Source organism: Citrus sinensis, chromosome 5 (assembly GCF_022201045.2).
Source record: "Citrus sinensis cultivar Valencia sweet orange chromosome 5, DVS_A1.0, whole genome shotgun sequence".
Taxonomy (NCBI): Eukaryota; Viridiplantae; Streptophyta; class Magnoliopsida; order Sapindales; family Rutaceae; genus Citrus; species Citrus sinensis.
In genome coordinates, this window is record NC_068560.1 from 29835394 (window position 1) to 29852996 (window position 17603).

At 36.0% G+C, this 17603-nt stretch overlaps 4 protein-coding genes across 4 annotated transcripts; 1 reads left to right on the forward strand and 3 right to left on the reverse strand.

The window, feature by feature from the left end:
* Positions 1 to 735: 735 nt before the first annotated feature.
* On the reverse strand, positions 736 to 3297 carry LOC102630729 (protein AGENET DOMAIN (AGD)-CONTAINING P1). Its single transcript, XM_006472169.4, has 3 exons — positions 2656 to 3297; positions 1190 to 1699; positions 736 to 1073 (listed from the first exon to the last, which is right to left on the reverse strand). Exons 1-3 carry the CDS (start codon positions 3148 to 3150, stop codon positions 1059 to 1061), a joined length of 1020 nt encoding a protein of 339 aa, XP_006472232.2. The 5' UTR covers positions 3151 to 3297; the 3' UTR covers positions 736 to 1058.
* Positions 3298 to 5485: 2188 nt separating this feature from the next.
* Positions 5486 to 9198, forward strand: LOC102631336 (pentatricopeptide repeat-containing protein At3g62890-like). The gene is made up of 2 exons (XM_006472171.4): positions 5486 to 8688; positions 8793 to 9198. Exon 1 carries the CDS (start codon positions 5641 to 5643, stop codon positions 8035 to 8037), a length of 2397 nt encoding a protein of 798 aa, XP_006472234.2. The 5' UTR covers positions 5486 to 5640; the 3' UTR covers positions 8038 to 8688; positions 8793 to 9198.
* A 171-nt stretch (positions 9199 to 9369) lies between these two features.
* LOC102606742 (putative pentatricopeptide repeat-containing protein At1g56570) lies at positions 9370 to 12101 on the reverse strand. Its single transcript, XM_006472172.4, has 2 exons — positions 11268 to 12101; positions 9370 to 10974 (listed from the first exon to the last, which is right to left on the reverse strand). The coding sequence occupies exons 1-2, from the start codon at positions 11886 to 11888 to the stop codon at positions 9766 to 9768; spliced, it is 1830 nt and encodes a 609-aa protein (XP_006472235.2). The 5' UTR covers positions 11889 to 12101; the 3' UTR covers positions 9370 to 9765.
* A 174-nt stretch (positions 12102 to 12275) lies between these two features.
* LOC102607038 (alkaline/neutral invertase A, mitochondrial) lies at positions 12276 to 16998 on the reverse strand. Its single transcript, XM_006472173.4, has 6 exons — positions 15830 to 16998; positions 14802 to 14961; positions 14402 to 14613; positions 13596 to 14095; positions 13384 to 13432; positions 12276 to 12883 (listed from the first exon to the last, which is right to left on the reverse strand). The coding sequence occupies exons 1-6, from the start codon at positions 16613 to 16615 to the stop codon at positions 12557 to 12559; spliced, it is 2034 nt and encodes a 677-aa protein (XP_006472236.2). The 5' UTR covers positions 16616 to 16998; the 3' UTR covers positions 12276 to 12556.
* Positions 16999 to 17603: the final 605 nt, after the last annotated feature.

Below are 17603 nucleotides of genomic sequence, written 5' to 3' on the forward strand. Positions count from 1 at the left end.
GTTACTAGAGTTCTGCAATTTCTTTTCTGGTTTTACAAGATCCGAGCGGCATCCTGTGGTCCTAAGTACGGCGTCTAGCGGATATGGCTGTTTGTCTTTACATACCACAATCAATGGCCAAAAGGATGAGAATTCCTTTTTCTTTTCTTGTTGGGGCATCAAATTTCGATTAAGATATGTCCTAAACCTATCGGTATATCTTTATTTTATCCTGAAACATGCTAAAGGAAGAGATCCGTTTTTCTCAAGTGTCGTTAGTACTAGACAATGAACAAAGAATGGCGACCACGGAAGTAAACCTAAGTAAGGCATCTTGATATGGGTATTTAATTTCCTAATTGACAGCAATTAATGGTCATTATTCCTTGGATTCTTTATTCTGGCACTTGGAACTTGCGGTTGCTTGATTAGATCAACCATAAGTAACAATGAGAACCCTTTTTTTTTTCTTCTTTCGCCTTTTTGAAGCATCAAAGTTCAGTCCACACACAGCCATATAGGGTCACAAGCCTGTCTTTTTATCTTTACTTTGGCCTGAACCTGCTAAAGTAAAGACCATTTTTATCGAGTGCCTTTACTGTAGACAATGAACAAAGCATGGTAGACTGGTAGCCTCAGAAGTTGTATAACATACGGATTTAATTTCAGACACCGACTCCATTCAATGCTTGCAACTACAGAATTCATGTCATTACACAGAATCAGACTACAATACTTCATGTGCAGAACAATTAATAGCAGCAACAGAAAAGTCTTTCTCAGTTACCAAAGTGAATGCAAACAGTCAATCCGACAGATGGATTTTACATCATTGTAACTTCTAGAGACAGTAGGATTTACATCATAAGCTGTAATCAATTAAAAGTAAAATTTTGGAAATTCGTGTTTATTTACATTCATAGAAAGTGCCTAAATTGGGAAAACAAGGCAACGACCAGTCAAAAAGTGCTGAAACTTGTTAAGCAGCAATGCAGGGAAAATTTAACTCATCCTATCACCATAGCTAGGGTTTAGACATGGAATGCGATCCTCTGCTCGTCTATTTCCCTCTCCAGCAATCACCATCTCAAACCCTTGATAAATTTCATAAACAGACAAACCATCAGTAACAAGTTTTAATCATGTTTCACAATTTACCAAACAATCTGTCAGAGCATCATAATAACTCACAAGAGCATGGGAGTCATACCTGGGAAGCTGTTACCCATTTGCCATTAATCCAGTCCTGATGTAGCCTTAAATCAGAATGCTCAAACGTGAGTTCCTCCTTGGTAGTCTTAAAATAGACGACGTACTTTGAGTTGCTACAAACCTTAGAAATCACACCCACCCACCAACCATCATTGTACAAGGCATCAACCTCATCAAGCTTATTGAAACGATCAACCATTAGAGTTTCTGGCGGAGAAGGTCTTATGTGTTTAATATCAATCTCTTCCTTCAAAAACTCTTTATCATCTTCTGTTCTCAAGCTCTGATACTCAACGAGATACTTGTCCTTCCCTGTTGGTTCAACAATAGTTGCAGCAAACCAAGCACCTTGAAAACCATCTTCATCACTGCTAACCTCAACTAATGTCCCCTTGCAAAATAGCCCTTCTGTGTTAAATTTGTCAGGCTCCTCTTCTGGTTTAGAATTCGAAAATAGCTCTTCAGTTTTAACTTTGTCAGGCTCCTCTTTAGAATTAGTTGCCAACTTCTGCAGTTCCAGATTTGAAAAGCCAAAATATTAACCAACTAACAAGAAACAGAATAAAAAATTATACCACAAAAACAAAAAAGGAGAATGGCATATGATTATAAGAACGATGTTTCTTGAGAAAAAAGGCCGTCTGCACCCTTTGCATTCACCACCTCATATCTCTAATTTACCAGAACCTATCACTTGACTATTTATGTATCAAAAAGCATATAATTATTAAGCTTCAGAATCGTCATAAAAGTCAATTCCCAAGTTTGATACATCCAATCAGTTTGTTACTTTCAAGTAACCAAAGTACATCAGCATTACAACCAACACCAAAGGGAGAAAGAAAAAGGTTTCTGAAAATAAGTAGAAAATTTAACCAGTCCTTCTTTCTCAATAGAGTTAAATATCCACAGACTAATTCCCTTAATATTACATTTTATGTTTCTAATTCTAAAACCAAAGGCAGTTGACAGGGAGGTTTCCTCACAGCCAAAGACCAACAGCTACCATTGTGAGTTAATAAACAATTCAATCAAGAAGATCCGTTTGTTTATCTTTAAAAATCAGATAAAGACATTTTAAGCCTTCAGTATATAACACTCGAATTTCCGTTCAGACTTCTAGCCATCTTTTCATAGTTACACTCGTCTGTCCAATTTTTACATGCCTTTAATTATCAGGAATCCAAGGGTAACCCACTACAATTGACTTTCACTAGCATATGTTAACCTGGTCTCATTAAATAATGATGCACGCCAGGCCAATTCACAATCACACCAGGCATGAAATCAGTCTATTCTTCCAAAACCCAATAAATACTGTCAATTCTCCCACACACACACAGACACACGAACATACAAAAAGAGGCCAAAACTACTTTCCCAAAATCAAGAATTCAACATGCATCACATACTATACCATCAAATCAATTCGAAATTAAAGCAATCTAAGAAAAAGAATGCTACCTCAGTCTCAGTATCATCTTCCAAAGGAGGTTTCCACTCACCCTTAATCCACTCTCTATGCAACCTCAAATCCTCAGCAGCAAACTTAATCTGCTCCTTCGAATTCCTGAAATAAACAGCAAATTTTCCATCATCAACCTCAGTTATAACCCCTTCCCACCACCCATCATTATAAAACGCATCAACTTCTTCCCCTAACTTAAACTGCCTCTCCTTCTCTCTCGGCGCCAACGGCCTCAGCAGATCCAAATCCACCACTTCCTTCAAGGGCTTTTTCCCTGCTTCGGTTTCGAACAGGCGGCTGTATTCGACCAAGTACTTTGTGGGGTTTCTTGCCATTGGCCGCCGAATTACGGTGCCCATAAACCATGAACCGCGAAATCCGACGTCGTTCGAGGAGATTTCAACCTGTGAGCCGGGATTGAAGGGCGTTCCTGAGTTGTCGGTTCTGGGTTTCGGACTCTTAGTCAGTTTGGATTTGGGTTTTCGAGGCATTCTTTGTTTTTCTTGGTTAGGGTTTTAGATTTTGGCGGGAGAGGGAAACTGAGGGCGTTCCGTTTCCGAAAGACAAATTGTCAACGTCAGCTTTAGGTATCAGTGCGTTTTTCTTTTCCAAAATGCATGTTTATTACTGTACTAATTAGCAATGAAGGCAAGAGTCCATTTTTAGCAGGATATTCAGAATTTAATCTGATTTATTTAATTTGTAAAAATTTGATTCAAGGATTAAATTACATTAAAAATTTATAGTCGGTGGATTGGATATGGATTTACTTCTATAAATTCACAAAAATTCTTAAATTCGTAAAAAAAATATTTATTTAGTAAAAAATTTAAACTTAATGTAGCATTATACTTACGAATAAATAAATAAGTTAAAATATAATTACATTAATATCATATTATATCTTATCCGATAATAATATAAATATAAATAATTAAATAAAAAAATATAACTTGCTAAGCAGTTAATTTTTATATGCTAATCTAAACAAAAGAATTTTTTTTGTGTATTATATTTTGAAACTTTTTAAGTATTTTTGAACTTTATTGAAGCAATTAATTTATTTAAATTTATTTAATTTTGAATTTGATCAGTAGTAAAATTATTTTTATATTAATTTTTTTTATTTAGTTAATTTGTAGATAGGACATAATTAAAAAAAAATTAGTCTACAAACCAATCCTTAAAATGGTGCATTGGATATGAATTTGGTCAAATCCGCATCCGATCCGCAGACGCATAGATTAGATTTATATTGAATTTCACCAATTCGTGGATTGAATTGAATTAAAAATTTATAATCCACAAAATCATGGATCGGATATGGATTGATGTTCAATCCACAAAATCCAATATGCGAGCACCCCTAATTTTTAGCTTTATTTTTATCTTATTTCAATCGAATTAAAATATTTTTAATCATATTAATATTTTTTTCAGTCGAATAAGGTTAAAATAGGGATGACATAATCCTACACGAGTTTAGGGTCTTATGGAGCTTCATTCCAAATATGGTAAATTTTGAATAATGTTTGGAGAATGAAAGAAAAATAATCTCCAAATTCTTAATGGGCGCGATATTTGGTTTTGTACTCCCCACCTCACCTCCACCCTAATCCCCATTACATCTAAATGTTTTTCAATTTTTTATTTAATAATTTTTGTTTTATCAATTGCATTGTTAGTTAATAAATTTTATTTTTCTTTTTCTTTTTCCTTGATATAAACAGGTTATAACTAAAAGAAAACTCTATAATATTATTTTTATTTAACGTTAAAATATTGTTATATTTTTTTTCTCTTAAGATACTGTTCTCTTCAAATATTTTTCAATTTTAATATCATTTCAAGATATTGTTTCAAATATTTAGAGATTTCTTAAATAATTTAAATATTTTATAATGTAGTAATGATTTTATTTAAGTATTTAATTTTTAATTTATTGAAATCATATACCTATATTTGTTATAAAATAAATAAATAAGGATTGGGAGTAGGAATGGATAAATCATCCTCTATGTAAGGATTCTCTATCCACACCCCCACAAAATTTATTAGGAGATGAGGTCGAGAATGAAGACAAGATTTTTAATGAGATGAGGAATAATGGAGGTCTCCGCACCCCACCCTATTGCCATTCTTAGTTAAAAAAAAAATATTTTTAACCGGTTTTTTATTTAAATACTCCCCATTTGTACTAAAATAGCAAATTTATACTCCATTACATATATATACCTCATAAAAGTGTAAAAAGTAAAAAATATCCTAAAAACCCCCATTTATTTATATTTTCTTTCTCTCTCATGTCTTTTACATAATAATATAATCAAAGTCGAGTATAGTTGACTTTTTACCGAACTTAATTAAAAGAAAAATTTTCATTTCAATTTAAGTCGAGTATTCTCGACTAATTACCGAACTTTCATAAAAAGTCGAGAATTTTTATTGTATGAATATTGGATAAGGTTAAATTAAGGTAAAATATTCCCGTCTCTTTACTCGACTTATTTGAAAAAATCGAAAATTCTCTAAATAATTTTTATTTCAATTGAAGTCGAGTATTCTCGATTATTTACCCAACTAGCATGAAAAAATTGAGAATTTATATTGAATTACTAATTATGCATGATTTGGTTGAAGTCAAGTATTATCGACTATTTACCCGACTTTGAAGATATATGTTCAATTTCATATTACTTAGTTATGATTATTTTTATACTTTCTTTAGTTTTTTAAAATATATATATATGTAAAACTTAAGACTGTTATAATTTAAGGTGTATATTAGGTATTTTGAAGGGAATGGGGGTATATCCCACGTAATTCTCTCTTTTTAAACCTAAAAAATCGCTCAAGTGACATGGTCGAAGTCGAAGGAGTCCATTGCTTAATTAAAGTCCATTCTATCACTTTATTCAAGATAGCTAAGTGCAGAATCCCCTGCTTGTAGTAAGAAGCTTCATTTCTGTCCATTCACTCTTATGACTTTGGCAACAAAACTGGCCCATCTATCCTCTACGATCAAATCTTCTGTAAATGCGAAACCCATCTTCAAACCAACTATCAACCTCTCAATTTTAGAGACCCATTTGCAAAAATGTCAAAGCTTCAAACAGTTTACTCAAATACTTTCTCAAATGATTCTGACAGGCCTTATCGCAGACACCTTTGCCGCAAGCAGACTTATCAAGTTCTCCACTGATTTGTTACCTTTCATTGAAATGAGTTACTCTTTTAAAATCTTTGCTTTCCTTGAGAGCCCAAATGGGTTCATTTTTAATACCATGATGAGAGCTTATATTCAGAGAAATGTTCCACAACAGGCTATATGTTTATATAAATTAATGTTGAATAACAATGTTGGTGTTGATAATTACACTTACCCACTTCTAGCTCAAGCTAGTGCATTACGTTTATCTGTTTTCGAAGGCAAGTTGATTCATGATCATGTTCTCAAAGCTGGTTTTGATTCAGATGTGTATGTAAATAATACGTTGATAAACATGTATGCTGTCTGTGGGGATTTGAGCGCTGCGCGTAAACTATTTGATGAAAGTCCTGTGTTGGATTTAGTTTCGTGGAATTCGATATTGGCAGGCTATGTTAATGCGGACAATGTAGAGGAGGCGAAGTTTATTTATAATAAAATGCCGGAAAGAAACATAATTGCTTCAAATTCCATGATTGTATTGTTTGGTAGGAAGGGTAATGTGGCCGAGGCCTGTAGGTTATTCAAAGAAATGCCCAAGAAAGATTTGGTTTCATGGAGTGCACTGATTTCTTGCTATGAGCAGAATGAAATGTATGAGGAGGCTTTGGTTTTGTTCATGAACATGATTGATCATAGAGTTATGGTGGACGAGGTTGTGGTGGTTAGTGTTCTATCCGCTTGTGCGAATTTAACAGTTGTTAAGGCCGGAACATCGGTCCATGCATTAGCTGTGAAGATCGGAATTGAATGTTATATTAATCTTCAAAATGCATTAATTCACATGTATTCAAGCTGTGGGGAAATAACAACAGCTGAAAAGCTATTTGATGCAGGACACAACTTGGACTTGATATCTTGGAACTCTATGATATCTGGATACTTGAAATGTGGGTCAGTTGAAAAGGCCAGGGCTCTATTTGATGCCATGATTGAGAAGGATGTTGTGTCATGGAGTACAATGATATCCGGGTATGCTCAACATGACCAATTCTCTGAGACCTTATCATTGTTCATGGAGATGCAGCATCATGGCATTAGGCCGGACGAAGCCACTTTGGTGAGTGTCATCTCAGCTTGCACTCACTTGGTTGCTCTTGACCAAGGCAAGTGGATTCATGCCTATATAAGGAAGAATGGACTCAAGATTAATAGCATTCTTGGTACAACCCTTATAGACATGTATATGAAGCTTGGCTGTGTGGACAATGCATTAGAGGTCTTTCATGGCATGGAGGAAAAGGGGGTTTCTTCTTGGAATGCTCTCATTATTGGCTTTGCAATGAATGGGTTGGCGGACAAGTCGCTTGAGATGTTTTCAGAGATGAAGAAATCAGGTGTAACTCCTAATGAGATAACCTTTGTTGGGGTTCTTGGGGCTTGTCGACACATGGGCTTAGTAGATGAAGGGCACCACCATTTTAATGCTATGATTCAAGAGCACAGATTAGAACCTAATAGTAAGCACTATGGATGCATGGTTGATCTTCTTGGGCGTGCAGGTATGCTTAAAGAAGCAGAGGAACTCATTGAAAGCATGCCTATGTCACCAGATGTTGCTACTTGGGGCGCTTTGCTTGGGGCCTGTAAAAAACATGGTGACCATGAAATGGGGGAGAGAGTAGGAAGAAAGCTTGTTGAGCTTCAGCCTGATCATGATGGGTTCCATGTATTACTGTCCAATATACATGCTTCAAAGGGTAGATGGGACGATGTTCTTGAGGTTAGGGGGATGATGGTGCGGCGTGGGGTGGTAAAGATCCCAGGCTGTAGCATGATTGAAGCAAATGGAATAATTCACGAATTCCTGGCAGGAGACAGAACTCATCCTCAGATAAATGAGATTGACAATATGTTGGATGAAATGGCTAAAAAATTAAAGCTTGAAGGTTATGCACCAGACACACTTGAAGTTGCATTTGACATTGATCAAGAAGAGAAGGAAACAACTCTGTTCAGACATAGTGAGAAGCTTGCAATTGCCTTTGGTCTTATCACTATAAGTCCACCGAACCCCATAAGGATAATGAAGAATCTGCGAATTTGTAATGATTGTCACACAGCAGCAAAATTCATCTCCAGAGCTTTTGACCGTGAAATTGTAGTGAGGGACCGTCATCGTTTTCATCATTTTAAACATGGCTCTTGTTCGTGCATGGATTTTTGGTAGTAGATCATCATGTTTTCAGACTGATTTTGATATGGTCACACCCCAAGAGCTTCTCCAGTTATACCAGCACTAGATATGCATTCTTTTCAGTCATGCAATAGGTCTCCCTGCCATAATGTTGATGTTTATCTTTCGTTCTAGCAAAGATTTGTGGCGGCAACAAATAGCTCATTTGGTAATGATAAGTACGGCCTCTTTCTTTGAGAAGTGAAGGTAGTCAGTACTGTAGTGCCAAAATGAAAGGATATTTGCGAGGTTAGACCATCAATTGTGGATTATATTGGTGGATCACTGCTGATCTTGAATTTTATGAGGGTTCCATTTGTCAATCACATCATGACTGCAATAGATGTCAAGCACATGGATGAAGCATCTTTGCTTGTTGCTGATTCCGAAGATGCCTGATTCAGAACTCGGAAGATGCTTAGAATCCAGATATTAGCAATTTCCACCGTTCCAAATGTTTAGCTGCACATTACTGATTGATGTTAAATTGTTGACACTTTGATGAACTGGGAATTGCTTTACCCAACATGAGAGCATTGGTACAGAGCATTTAAAAAACTTGTTTCCATGTCGAGCATGGAAATTGGTTTTAATATTATCGGAAAAACACTTGAGCCCAAATGAGGAACTTTCAGTGGAGACTTGGTGAGATGGAAAAAAATGACTCCTGGAAACATATATTTTTAGCCTTTTCTGTTGTTGCCTATTTATTGTTGCTAATTCAATGACACTTCTGTATTGTGTTGCAGATTTGCATATAGATCATCTTGTAGAAATTCATCAGTTGCTTACTGATGACTAATGAGATGACGCTTTGGAGATAAAGTTTTCCCTTAATTGTCCATTCAGTCACTAATATCAAGCGGAGGTCTTTATTATCCTTGGGATTTTTTGGTGGGATTTTTTTTATTTCTAATGTTAATTAAAATAGAACCAGCGGAGTTATGAAGCAATTTATGCTCTCTTTTTTGAAACGTGTATCATTTTACTCAATAAAATGTATCTGCTGTTTAGTTCAATTTTGTTTGTTTGTTCTGGCAGTGGCTTGTAAGTCCATGTTCTTCTCAATGTTCATCCACCAACAGACCAACTTACAATATTTTGGATCTTAGATCTTTAAACGGTGTTGGTGAAATTGATAACTCCTAATAAATTTTATTGTTATTAGAATTTGCAAGGGCGGAGGCTATAGGATTTCTCTGCTAATCAACTGTGCATGTTGAGTCTTTTTAAACCGGCATCTTATATATTCATTCCTGCTGTAACATGCTAACTCTGTCTTTGTAGAAGACAATATCACCTCGACACTCATCATAAAACAGAGAATGAAAATGAAAAGTTGATAAGAATATTTATTGAACTGGTATACATTTTCGTCGGCTTAACGTACAAGATGAATGACATTCCATTAGTATGTAAAGTTAGAAAACTTTAAGAGTAAATTAAGTAATATCGGTCAAATACAAAGATCTCAGAAAATTATCAGGAAGAATATTTTAAATACAAAAATATGCCTTTTGTCAATATCCCCGGATGCCTTCTCCATCTGGCTTTAAACTGGAATACACAAACCTTTTCAAAGAATTCCACCTCTAACAACATTTATCTTCCATGTCAGCCAACATACAGTTATTCTGGAGCACCAAAAGATTTTTTGGAATTCCCCCATTTCCACCGGTAAAAATAACTAAGGTTTCTCAGTTCTTCAGCTTCCAATTCTTTTCAAGTTTCGCCTTCAAGATCATGTATCAAGCAATCTATGTCAGGCTCATAGGCTGTTTCGTTCATATGTCTGATCAACATTTCCAGAACTCCATACACATACTGTGTATGAGATCCCATCTTGTCATTAGCAATAAAACCACAAACCTTGTCCCTTACCTCAATCCAACTCATCCCAACCTCTTTCTTGCTCCCCATTCCTCTCATAATCTTCCTAAATTTTGCAAACTCCTCCCATTTACCTTCAGCCGCATAAATATTTGACAGAATTATGTAAGTCCCCATAATGTTAGGCTTCAAATCCAATACTCTCAATGCTGCCAATTTGCCTAAGTTTGGAAGCCTGTGTTCTTTACAAGCACCGAGCAGTGGTCCCCAGACAGACTCATCTGGTTTGAATGGCATACTTTTTATCAGTTCATATGCCTCCTTGACTCTGCCAGCACGGCCTAGCAAATCCACAACACAGCCATATATCTCTTTATTCGGATTGACATTATAGTCATTCATTGATTTGAAATATTTCAAGCCTTCATCCACAAGTCCAGCATGGCTACATGCTGTCAGAACTGCCATGAACACAATCCTATCGGGTCTGACACCAGATTTAACCATCTCATCAAACAACTCGATAGCCTCTTTTCCATGCCCATGGGCTCCATATCCAATCATCATTGAAGTCCAAGTAACCAAATCTCTGTCAGACATTTCACTAAAAATTTTCTTGGAGTCAGATATGTTTCCGCACTTGGCATACATATCAATGAGGGCATTAGCCAATGCCAAGTTTCCATCAAGGCCTCGGCGAACAATTCCAGCATGAACCTGTTGTCCACAACTCAAAGCTGCCAAAGTTGCACAGGCAGCTATAATACTGGTAAATGTGAAGCAATTTGGACTAAATCGTTCTGACTTCATCTTTGAAAACATATTGAGACACTCACTAGAACCTGACTTTTCATATCCAGCTATTATTGTGTTCCATGTAATCAGATCTTTTTCAGTCATCTCATCAAAGTATTGATTTGCATCAGATAAGCAGTCAAACCTGCAATACATATCTAATATGGAATTCATTACTGGAAGATTGGATCCAAAACCATGTTTAATTACTGCTGCATGTATTAGCTTGCCAAAACTAACCCAGCCAGTTGAGGCACAAGCTCTAACAGCAATCGAAAAGCTATATGGGTTCATTTCTACTCCCTCCTGTTTGCCATAAAACACAACATTATACGTACTAGATCTACGGCACACATTAAAAATCAAATAATTTAAGGTAAACAAGTTTGTTAAATTAGCTTTTATTTCACAATACTGAACATGCTATTTCTGTTCAAAAAAGCAAATTTTGCTGTGGGCTACAAACTTAACTCTTCTATTTAGAGCAATATCTTTCTTTAGACTAACCAATCATATCCTTTTCTACTATATTTATTATTTGTCTTAAAAAACCGAAAATGTATTAAAAAAGCATTAATTTAACTGATTCAATTACTTACCAATAGCATTTCCTTAAAGACGCCAAGTCCTCCATAGCCATTACCACTATGAGCGTAGCCAGTGATCAGGGTAGTCCATGACACATCATTCTTCCATTTCATATCATTAAACACCAGACGCGCATTATCCATGCTAATGCAACACGTAGCATACACGTCCATAAGTGAATTTTCAACGTAAATAGACCCTTCCAAGCCTTCCTTTATAGCCATCCCATGAACCAGAGCTGCATTCGAAAGGCTCTTCATGCCCTTACAAGCTTTTAGAACGCTCGATAAAGTGAACGCATTTGGGTTTACTTCATTTCTCACCATTTCAACGAACACGGTCCATGCTTGATTGTGACAATTAAAAGACGTATACCCAGCAATCATGACAGTCCATGAAACCACGTCTCTTTCGGGCATTTCATCGAACAGTGTACGTGCTTCTTCTATTAGGCCTTCATCAAAATATGACTTGATGAGATTTGTGGCTAAAATGGAGGGTCCCTTTGGTATTAATGGTGGGTCTGATTGGATAGAGGATTTCTTGACTGATTGAAGAGATTGTTTTATTATGGGTGGGATTTTATGGCAGTGAAAAGTGGCGGCATATGATAGCAGTCGTTTAGTTCTCATGAAACAGAAAGCTCTTTTTGGCGGGACTAACTAACTACGGAGTGTAGAGAGGCCGAGTTTTAATAAAAGCCATTTCGTTTTTTCCCATGTGGCGGGTAAAAGGTCAAACCTTCAATTTTGTAAAAGCCCACATTAATTAACAAATTTTTCTTTTCCTATTGTAATAATTCATCTTCTAATCCACACAATTAATTCCTTTCATAGACACATATTCATGACAATGATGAAGAATTTCCTGAATTTTCACATCATCATGTAATGGCCATAATTGAATTTCAAGGTTAAGGCATGAAGTGTTGTGTAAACTGAATCCATGAGAAGCAAGATATCAACAAAGACAACCAACTCAATAATAAGATTCAGTCCACTGTTTATAATGTAAAACAATTGTTTGACAAAATATATACATAAAGATGAACCTGGGAAATTCATTATAATATCATGAAGTTCCCTCTGCAGTCTACACTGTCATTTCAAAAGCATCATCGACGATGGGATGAATATAAAATATACTAAATGCTTATCGTACAGTAACCAAAAAAAAAAAGAGGATTATATATGTGTTACACTTTGAGGTTTGGGTATTGTTCTTCATCAAAATGATTGTAACTCTAAGCTAAACGTGTGGCTGTACAATGCAAAGGCACCCGTGAAAAAATGGTGTCCTGTTAGACAAGAATTTGAGACTTTGCGGCACCGCGAGAGCATTTCTTCCGCCCACTCTTGCTAAGTGCACAAACACAGATCTCAAGAAGTTCATAATCCTCCTCCCAGAATAACACAGAAGCCATTTCTGGATTCTCCACGAGCATTTTAGAAGTCAGGAACCCAGCAATAGTCCATGTCTGGAAAAGTCGGGATTGTTTTCCTATAAACCTCCCTGTTCGCGTATCATAATATTCAGGCCAATGATCAAGTGGAAGCCTATTCTCAGCCAAGGCAACTGCCTTCTGAGCTAATCCTAATCTTCCCATCTTGATGCATGCCAACGTGAACTGAAAATGAAGCAACCATATTAGGGGGGAAAAAAATTCAGTTCAAGGAAATTGCAAACACCTACAATGCCCATAATCCAGGATATTAGTTTGAATATACAATCAGAGCAATTATCCTGCCTTATCTTGATTGTCATTGCCATCTACTTTTGACATCATTATGTCATTGAGTAAAATTGGCTGACTTAACAAATGAACCAAAAAAAATGACACCTTGCGATGCCCAAATGCATAGTGATTCAAGAAGGAATCCAAGAGAAGGTTGAGTGGAACTTTTAGGCAGAAAAATTCCCAAAAAAATGGAATAAAGGGGCATTGAGCATAAAAATAGATAATCTATCAGAGGACCCCGTGACAAATAGTTGTTTATCAATATTGTGGCCACTAATTCTAAACGCACGGGCATTACAATTTACAACAGCAAATTCATAGTCAAATCTATATGTGCTGAGCATTCCTCAAAAAGCCAAAACAATATACGTAACAATATCTGAGCTTACCTGCCACAAAAGGGTTGGCCAAGATCCACCATTATGATATGACCAAGGGCTGCATTGGATCCATCATAAAAATATAATTCAGCATCAATGAAAAATTTCAAATGACCCACAGGACCATTAGCAGAAGCTATTATCTCAGGATATCCACTAGAGAAGAAAGATGCATTTTATTTGTGTGTGCATGTGCGCAAGAGCACAGATGGAGAACTCACGTGTTCTTTGGGTCACTTCCAGTGATTATACGCCAGTCTTCTGACTCCAAAGCTGGGTAACATATCTTAAGAGGCATATGCCCGACAAGATCATCCCATTTGGCTTCAATAAGATTTAAGATAGATTCATTTTGTTTTGGTGTACCTAACGATGAAACAATGGACCATAGGTTTCCAAGTGTAAAGAACCTAAAATCCATGTGAGCTGGCTGTAGATTGCCAATGAGATACCCGCCTTCCTCTGGTATCCAATCCATTAGCCATGAAGGAATCTGTTCAGGATATATATTGAACTTGTTGGTTGCATCTGTGGAGTACTCTTCTGTTTTGTATCGATATATCTCATTTATCTTCTTCATATCCACCCAATAATATTCTCTGATATGGAATGACAGTGCACTGAGTCTATTATTGATGGCTCGAACTAAATTATTGGATCCAGATCCATCACTAACTGTAAGCATCTCACGGGAGCATCTTAGGGCCGTATAAAACAAGGCCTGCAAAATTATATATGTAAGGTCAACTAAAAGCATTAACAGAGGCAAACGGGAATGATCTAATATCACATGATTCAGCCACGAGATGCCAGATAAAAGAAAGTAGAAAAAAGATATGGCCTGGTATAGGGAAAAGAATTGGTATTAGAGCATATCAATAAGCACAAAAATGACTAAGGCAGTAAATAAGACAAAAGTAAATTATTCTTCTATTACTTCAATGTGCAAGCAAATACTCAGTAATACATGAACCCCAAAATCCAGTTAAATAAGCAGTACTCAGGAAAAGAAGCAAATTAAACTCACTTGGATCTCAAGGGGGTGACCATGTATACCCATCCGCCGGTCTATCATGCAGGAGCCATCAGTGACTAGTAGAGAAGGAAACATATCAAAGCCATCAGCTAAACACAAGTTCATAATCAATTTTATGCCAGTCTGAACATCCACCCTTTCTTGTAAAGCATAGTCACCAGTGATCTTTCCATATGCCCTCAACAGAATAATCCACCACAAACCTACCATCAGAAAAGAAAAGTATAAAAACCAACAAACTCGAGTGTTAATTGCTGCTATAACGGAAAAGAAACCTCTAGGAAGAATAAAAAAAATCAGAAGGCAGATAGTGCTATAGTGTGACATCTTTACAAAAAAATGACACAAATTGAGTATTATTTGCATCACCATAAAGTTATAATGTACTAACCAGAATCCACAGGTGCAACACGGCCAATTGCTGATTCACCAAAATCTGGATCTAGAACTTCTTCAAACTTATTGCTTTCGAGAGGTACATTTCTAACTTTAAAACTAGCAGGCATCAATCCCTGCCCTGGGCTATAGCAGTCCACTGTTTTCTCCCAGCTCTACCATGAGAAACTGATTGTAAGTTCAAATCTACCATGAGAAAACTATATGGCTACAGTTCGGTAACATGCAATCAATACAAATGGATAACCAACATAGCAAATAGATAATCAACTCCAGGGAGCAGAGAAGCAAGAAAGTTAATAAAATGGCAAAATAATAATAGGAACAGTTATTATAGTGACAACAACACCCTCCACCTCCCCTGCTAAGAAGAAATAGTAAATTATTTCAACTAGTGACCACTCATCCCCACCCACTCCATACACAAAACCCCAATCACAATGCCAGAAAAGCTCATGATATTTCATTGCTGATGGAAATGAAGATACTTTCCTAAATAAACATAATGAAAAGACAGTGACCATGCAACCACATCAATTAAACACCAAAATATTATCACTAAAATATTCTAAATTCCAAGGAGGGAAGAAACTTGCATTTAATACTCAATCATCGATCAAAAGCAGGCTTCATTTTTGGGAACAGAAATCATTTACTTATGAGGCAATTAGAAACTAGATAAAAACAGAGTTGAGTATCTCTCTTCAGTAACTTTTAAGCGACTTTGCATCAAATATTAGCCATCACCAAAATCATAAAACTGTCATCTGAAAATGATATTGTCTGTAAAGATTGTATATTTTTCATCTCCTAAGTGAATATAATACTTAATCTTGCACAAAGACATTATTCAATCCTAACTAGCATATTTAATGAGAAATTCAGTATAAGCTAACATTAAAAATTCACAATCAAACACAAGTCATGTACAAGATAATTGGTGCACATTTAGTACTCAAGCCAGAACACAAAATAAAAAACTGAAATAAAATGAAAGCAATAAATTGAATAACTAATTATTACCTGCAATTGCAAAGTATGAAGGAGGAAATTCCTGACGATTTCCCCCTCTCCTTTAAGCAAGAAAGCCAGAGCTGAAGGCACAAAGTCGCGAATAAACACTTGATCATAATTTAAGGGTTGCTTATCACCGGGATCATTAGCAGCAACAGTCCCTATAGGACTCTCACAATATGTCACAACAGCTTCTTGCAACAATCTCCATGCCTCCTTTTCAATTTCAGTCTCTTCTCTCTTAGTTCTAACACCCTCTAAATTATCTTTACCAACTTTCTCATCATCATTAACTTCAACGCATGATTCTTCCTGCCCCACAATGTTTTCATCCTTATCAATTCTTTCAACAACCAAAGGCTTAACATTTAAACCATTTTGAACATAAATCCTCTCAAAGTTGCCATCATTCACACGAGTCTCAACAGAAGTTGAGAAGCTTGAAACATTTGATGCTACCCTAGAAGCTACAAGATATAGACCTCTACTTTTTGTTGAAACAACACTAAAAGGCCTTGAATTAACCCTGATTTGGCCACAACTAGGGCCAAAAACGCATAAAGGTTTCTGGGTATCTTTCAAAATGCGTTGAAAGCCCGAAATTTTATAAGGGTGCGCTTGGATTTGATTGATTTGATCAAATTTGAAGCAAAAAGTTGATGATTTGTTGGATAAACAATGATGATTGGGGTGTTTTATAACTATGAAGGCGGAAAATGAAGCGTTTCGACAAGGGATCAGGAACCTACCAGAGAGCTTCATTGTAGAGTTGCCCAGAAGATTGATTGAATTCATAACAAAGAAATGATTTTGATTCAACAACAAAAACAGATAACGCAAAGCATGTGTAAAAAAGTTTGAATCTTTATGAATAAAATACAACGAGTAGGTTAAAAATGAAAGATTTTCAGAAGATAATTGAAAGACTTGCAAAAATAGAAAGTAAGAGAAGGATTTGTGATTCGGAGATGAGGATTTGGTGAGAGAAAATGGCGTCTAAAATTATAGCAGGCCAAGGATAGTTGCAACAATAGGGGCTCCCTTCTTTTTCATATATAGGCTTCGATGTTAGTTAAGACTTATGAAACTAGCCGAGTTTTGTGCAAAAATAAAATTTGTTTTCTGCCCATTTTTAATTTGTCTTTTTTTAAGTCTAATTTCTATTTTAATAAAATATTTAATAGAAGAGAGGGATTGAGGTTAGCAGATAGAAATAGAATGTGGAGTTTTATGGATGAATGATGAAATTAACCAGTTCATTAATTTCTATTTAAACTTTAGGCAAGTCGTAATTGTAAGTCAATGATGCTATATATAAGTCTTTTGAATAGGACAAAACTACGTTACAGAATCTGTAAGGTACAGACTGCAGCATCAGCCGTTGGATGTGGTTGGATGTGGAGTGAGAAACTAAACAAAAGAAAATCGGATGGTGGGATGACGGGAGATGTTTGTTACAGAATCTGTAACATAGACAGGTCCCTTTTGAATATATTGAATCAAATAAGCAAATTTTTTTTTTGGGGGGGAGTACTATTCTTGCGTAAAAAGTAAAAGCAAATAATCTCCACCTTGGTTGCTTCAATGAAAGATTTGTAATGTGGAGACAAGAGGCAGATAGTATTGGTGACGTGTAAAGGGCGTTTGCTATCCATTATACTTATATTTTAATTTTTCGTACCCGATTCTTTTCGACCATTGACTTCTTGCCACGTTTCATCACTTTTGTGGGTTCATGACTTTATTGCCACGTGGAAAAGTGCAAGAAAAATTTGAAGATCAA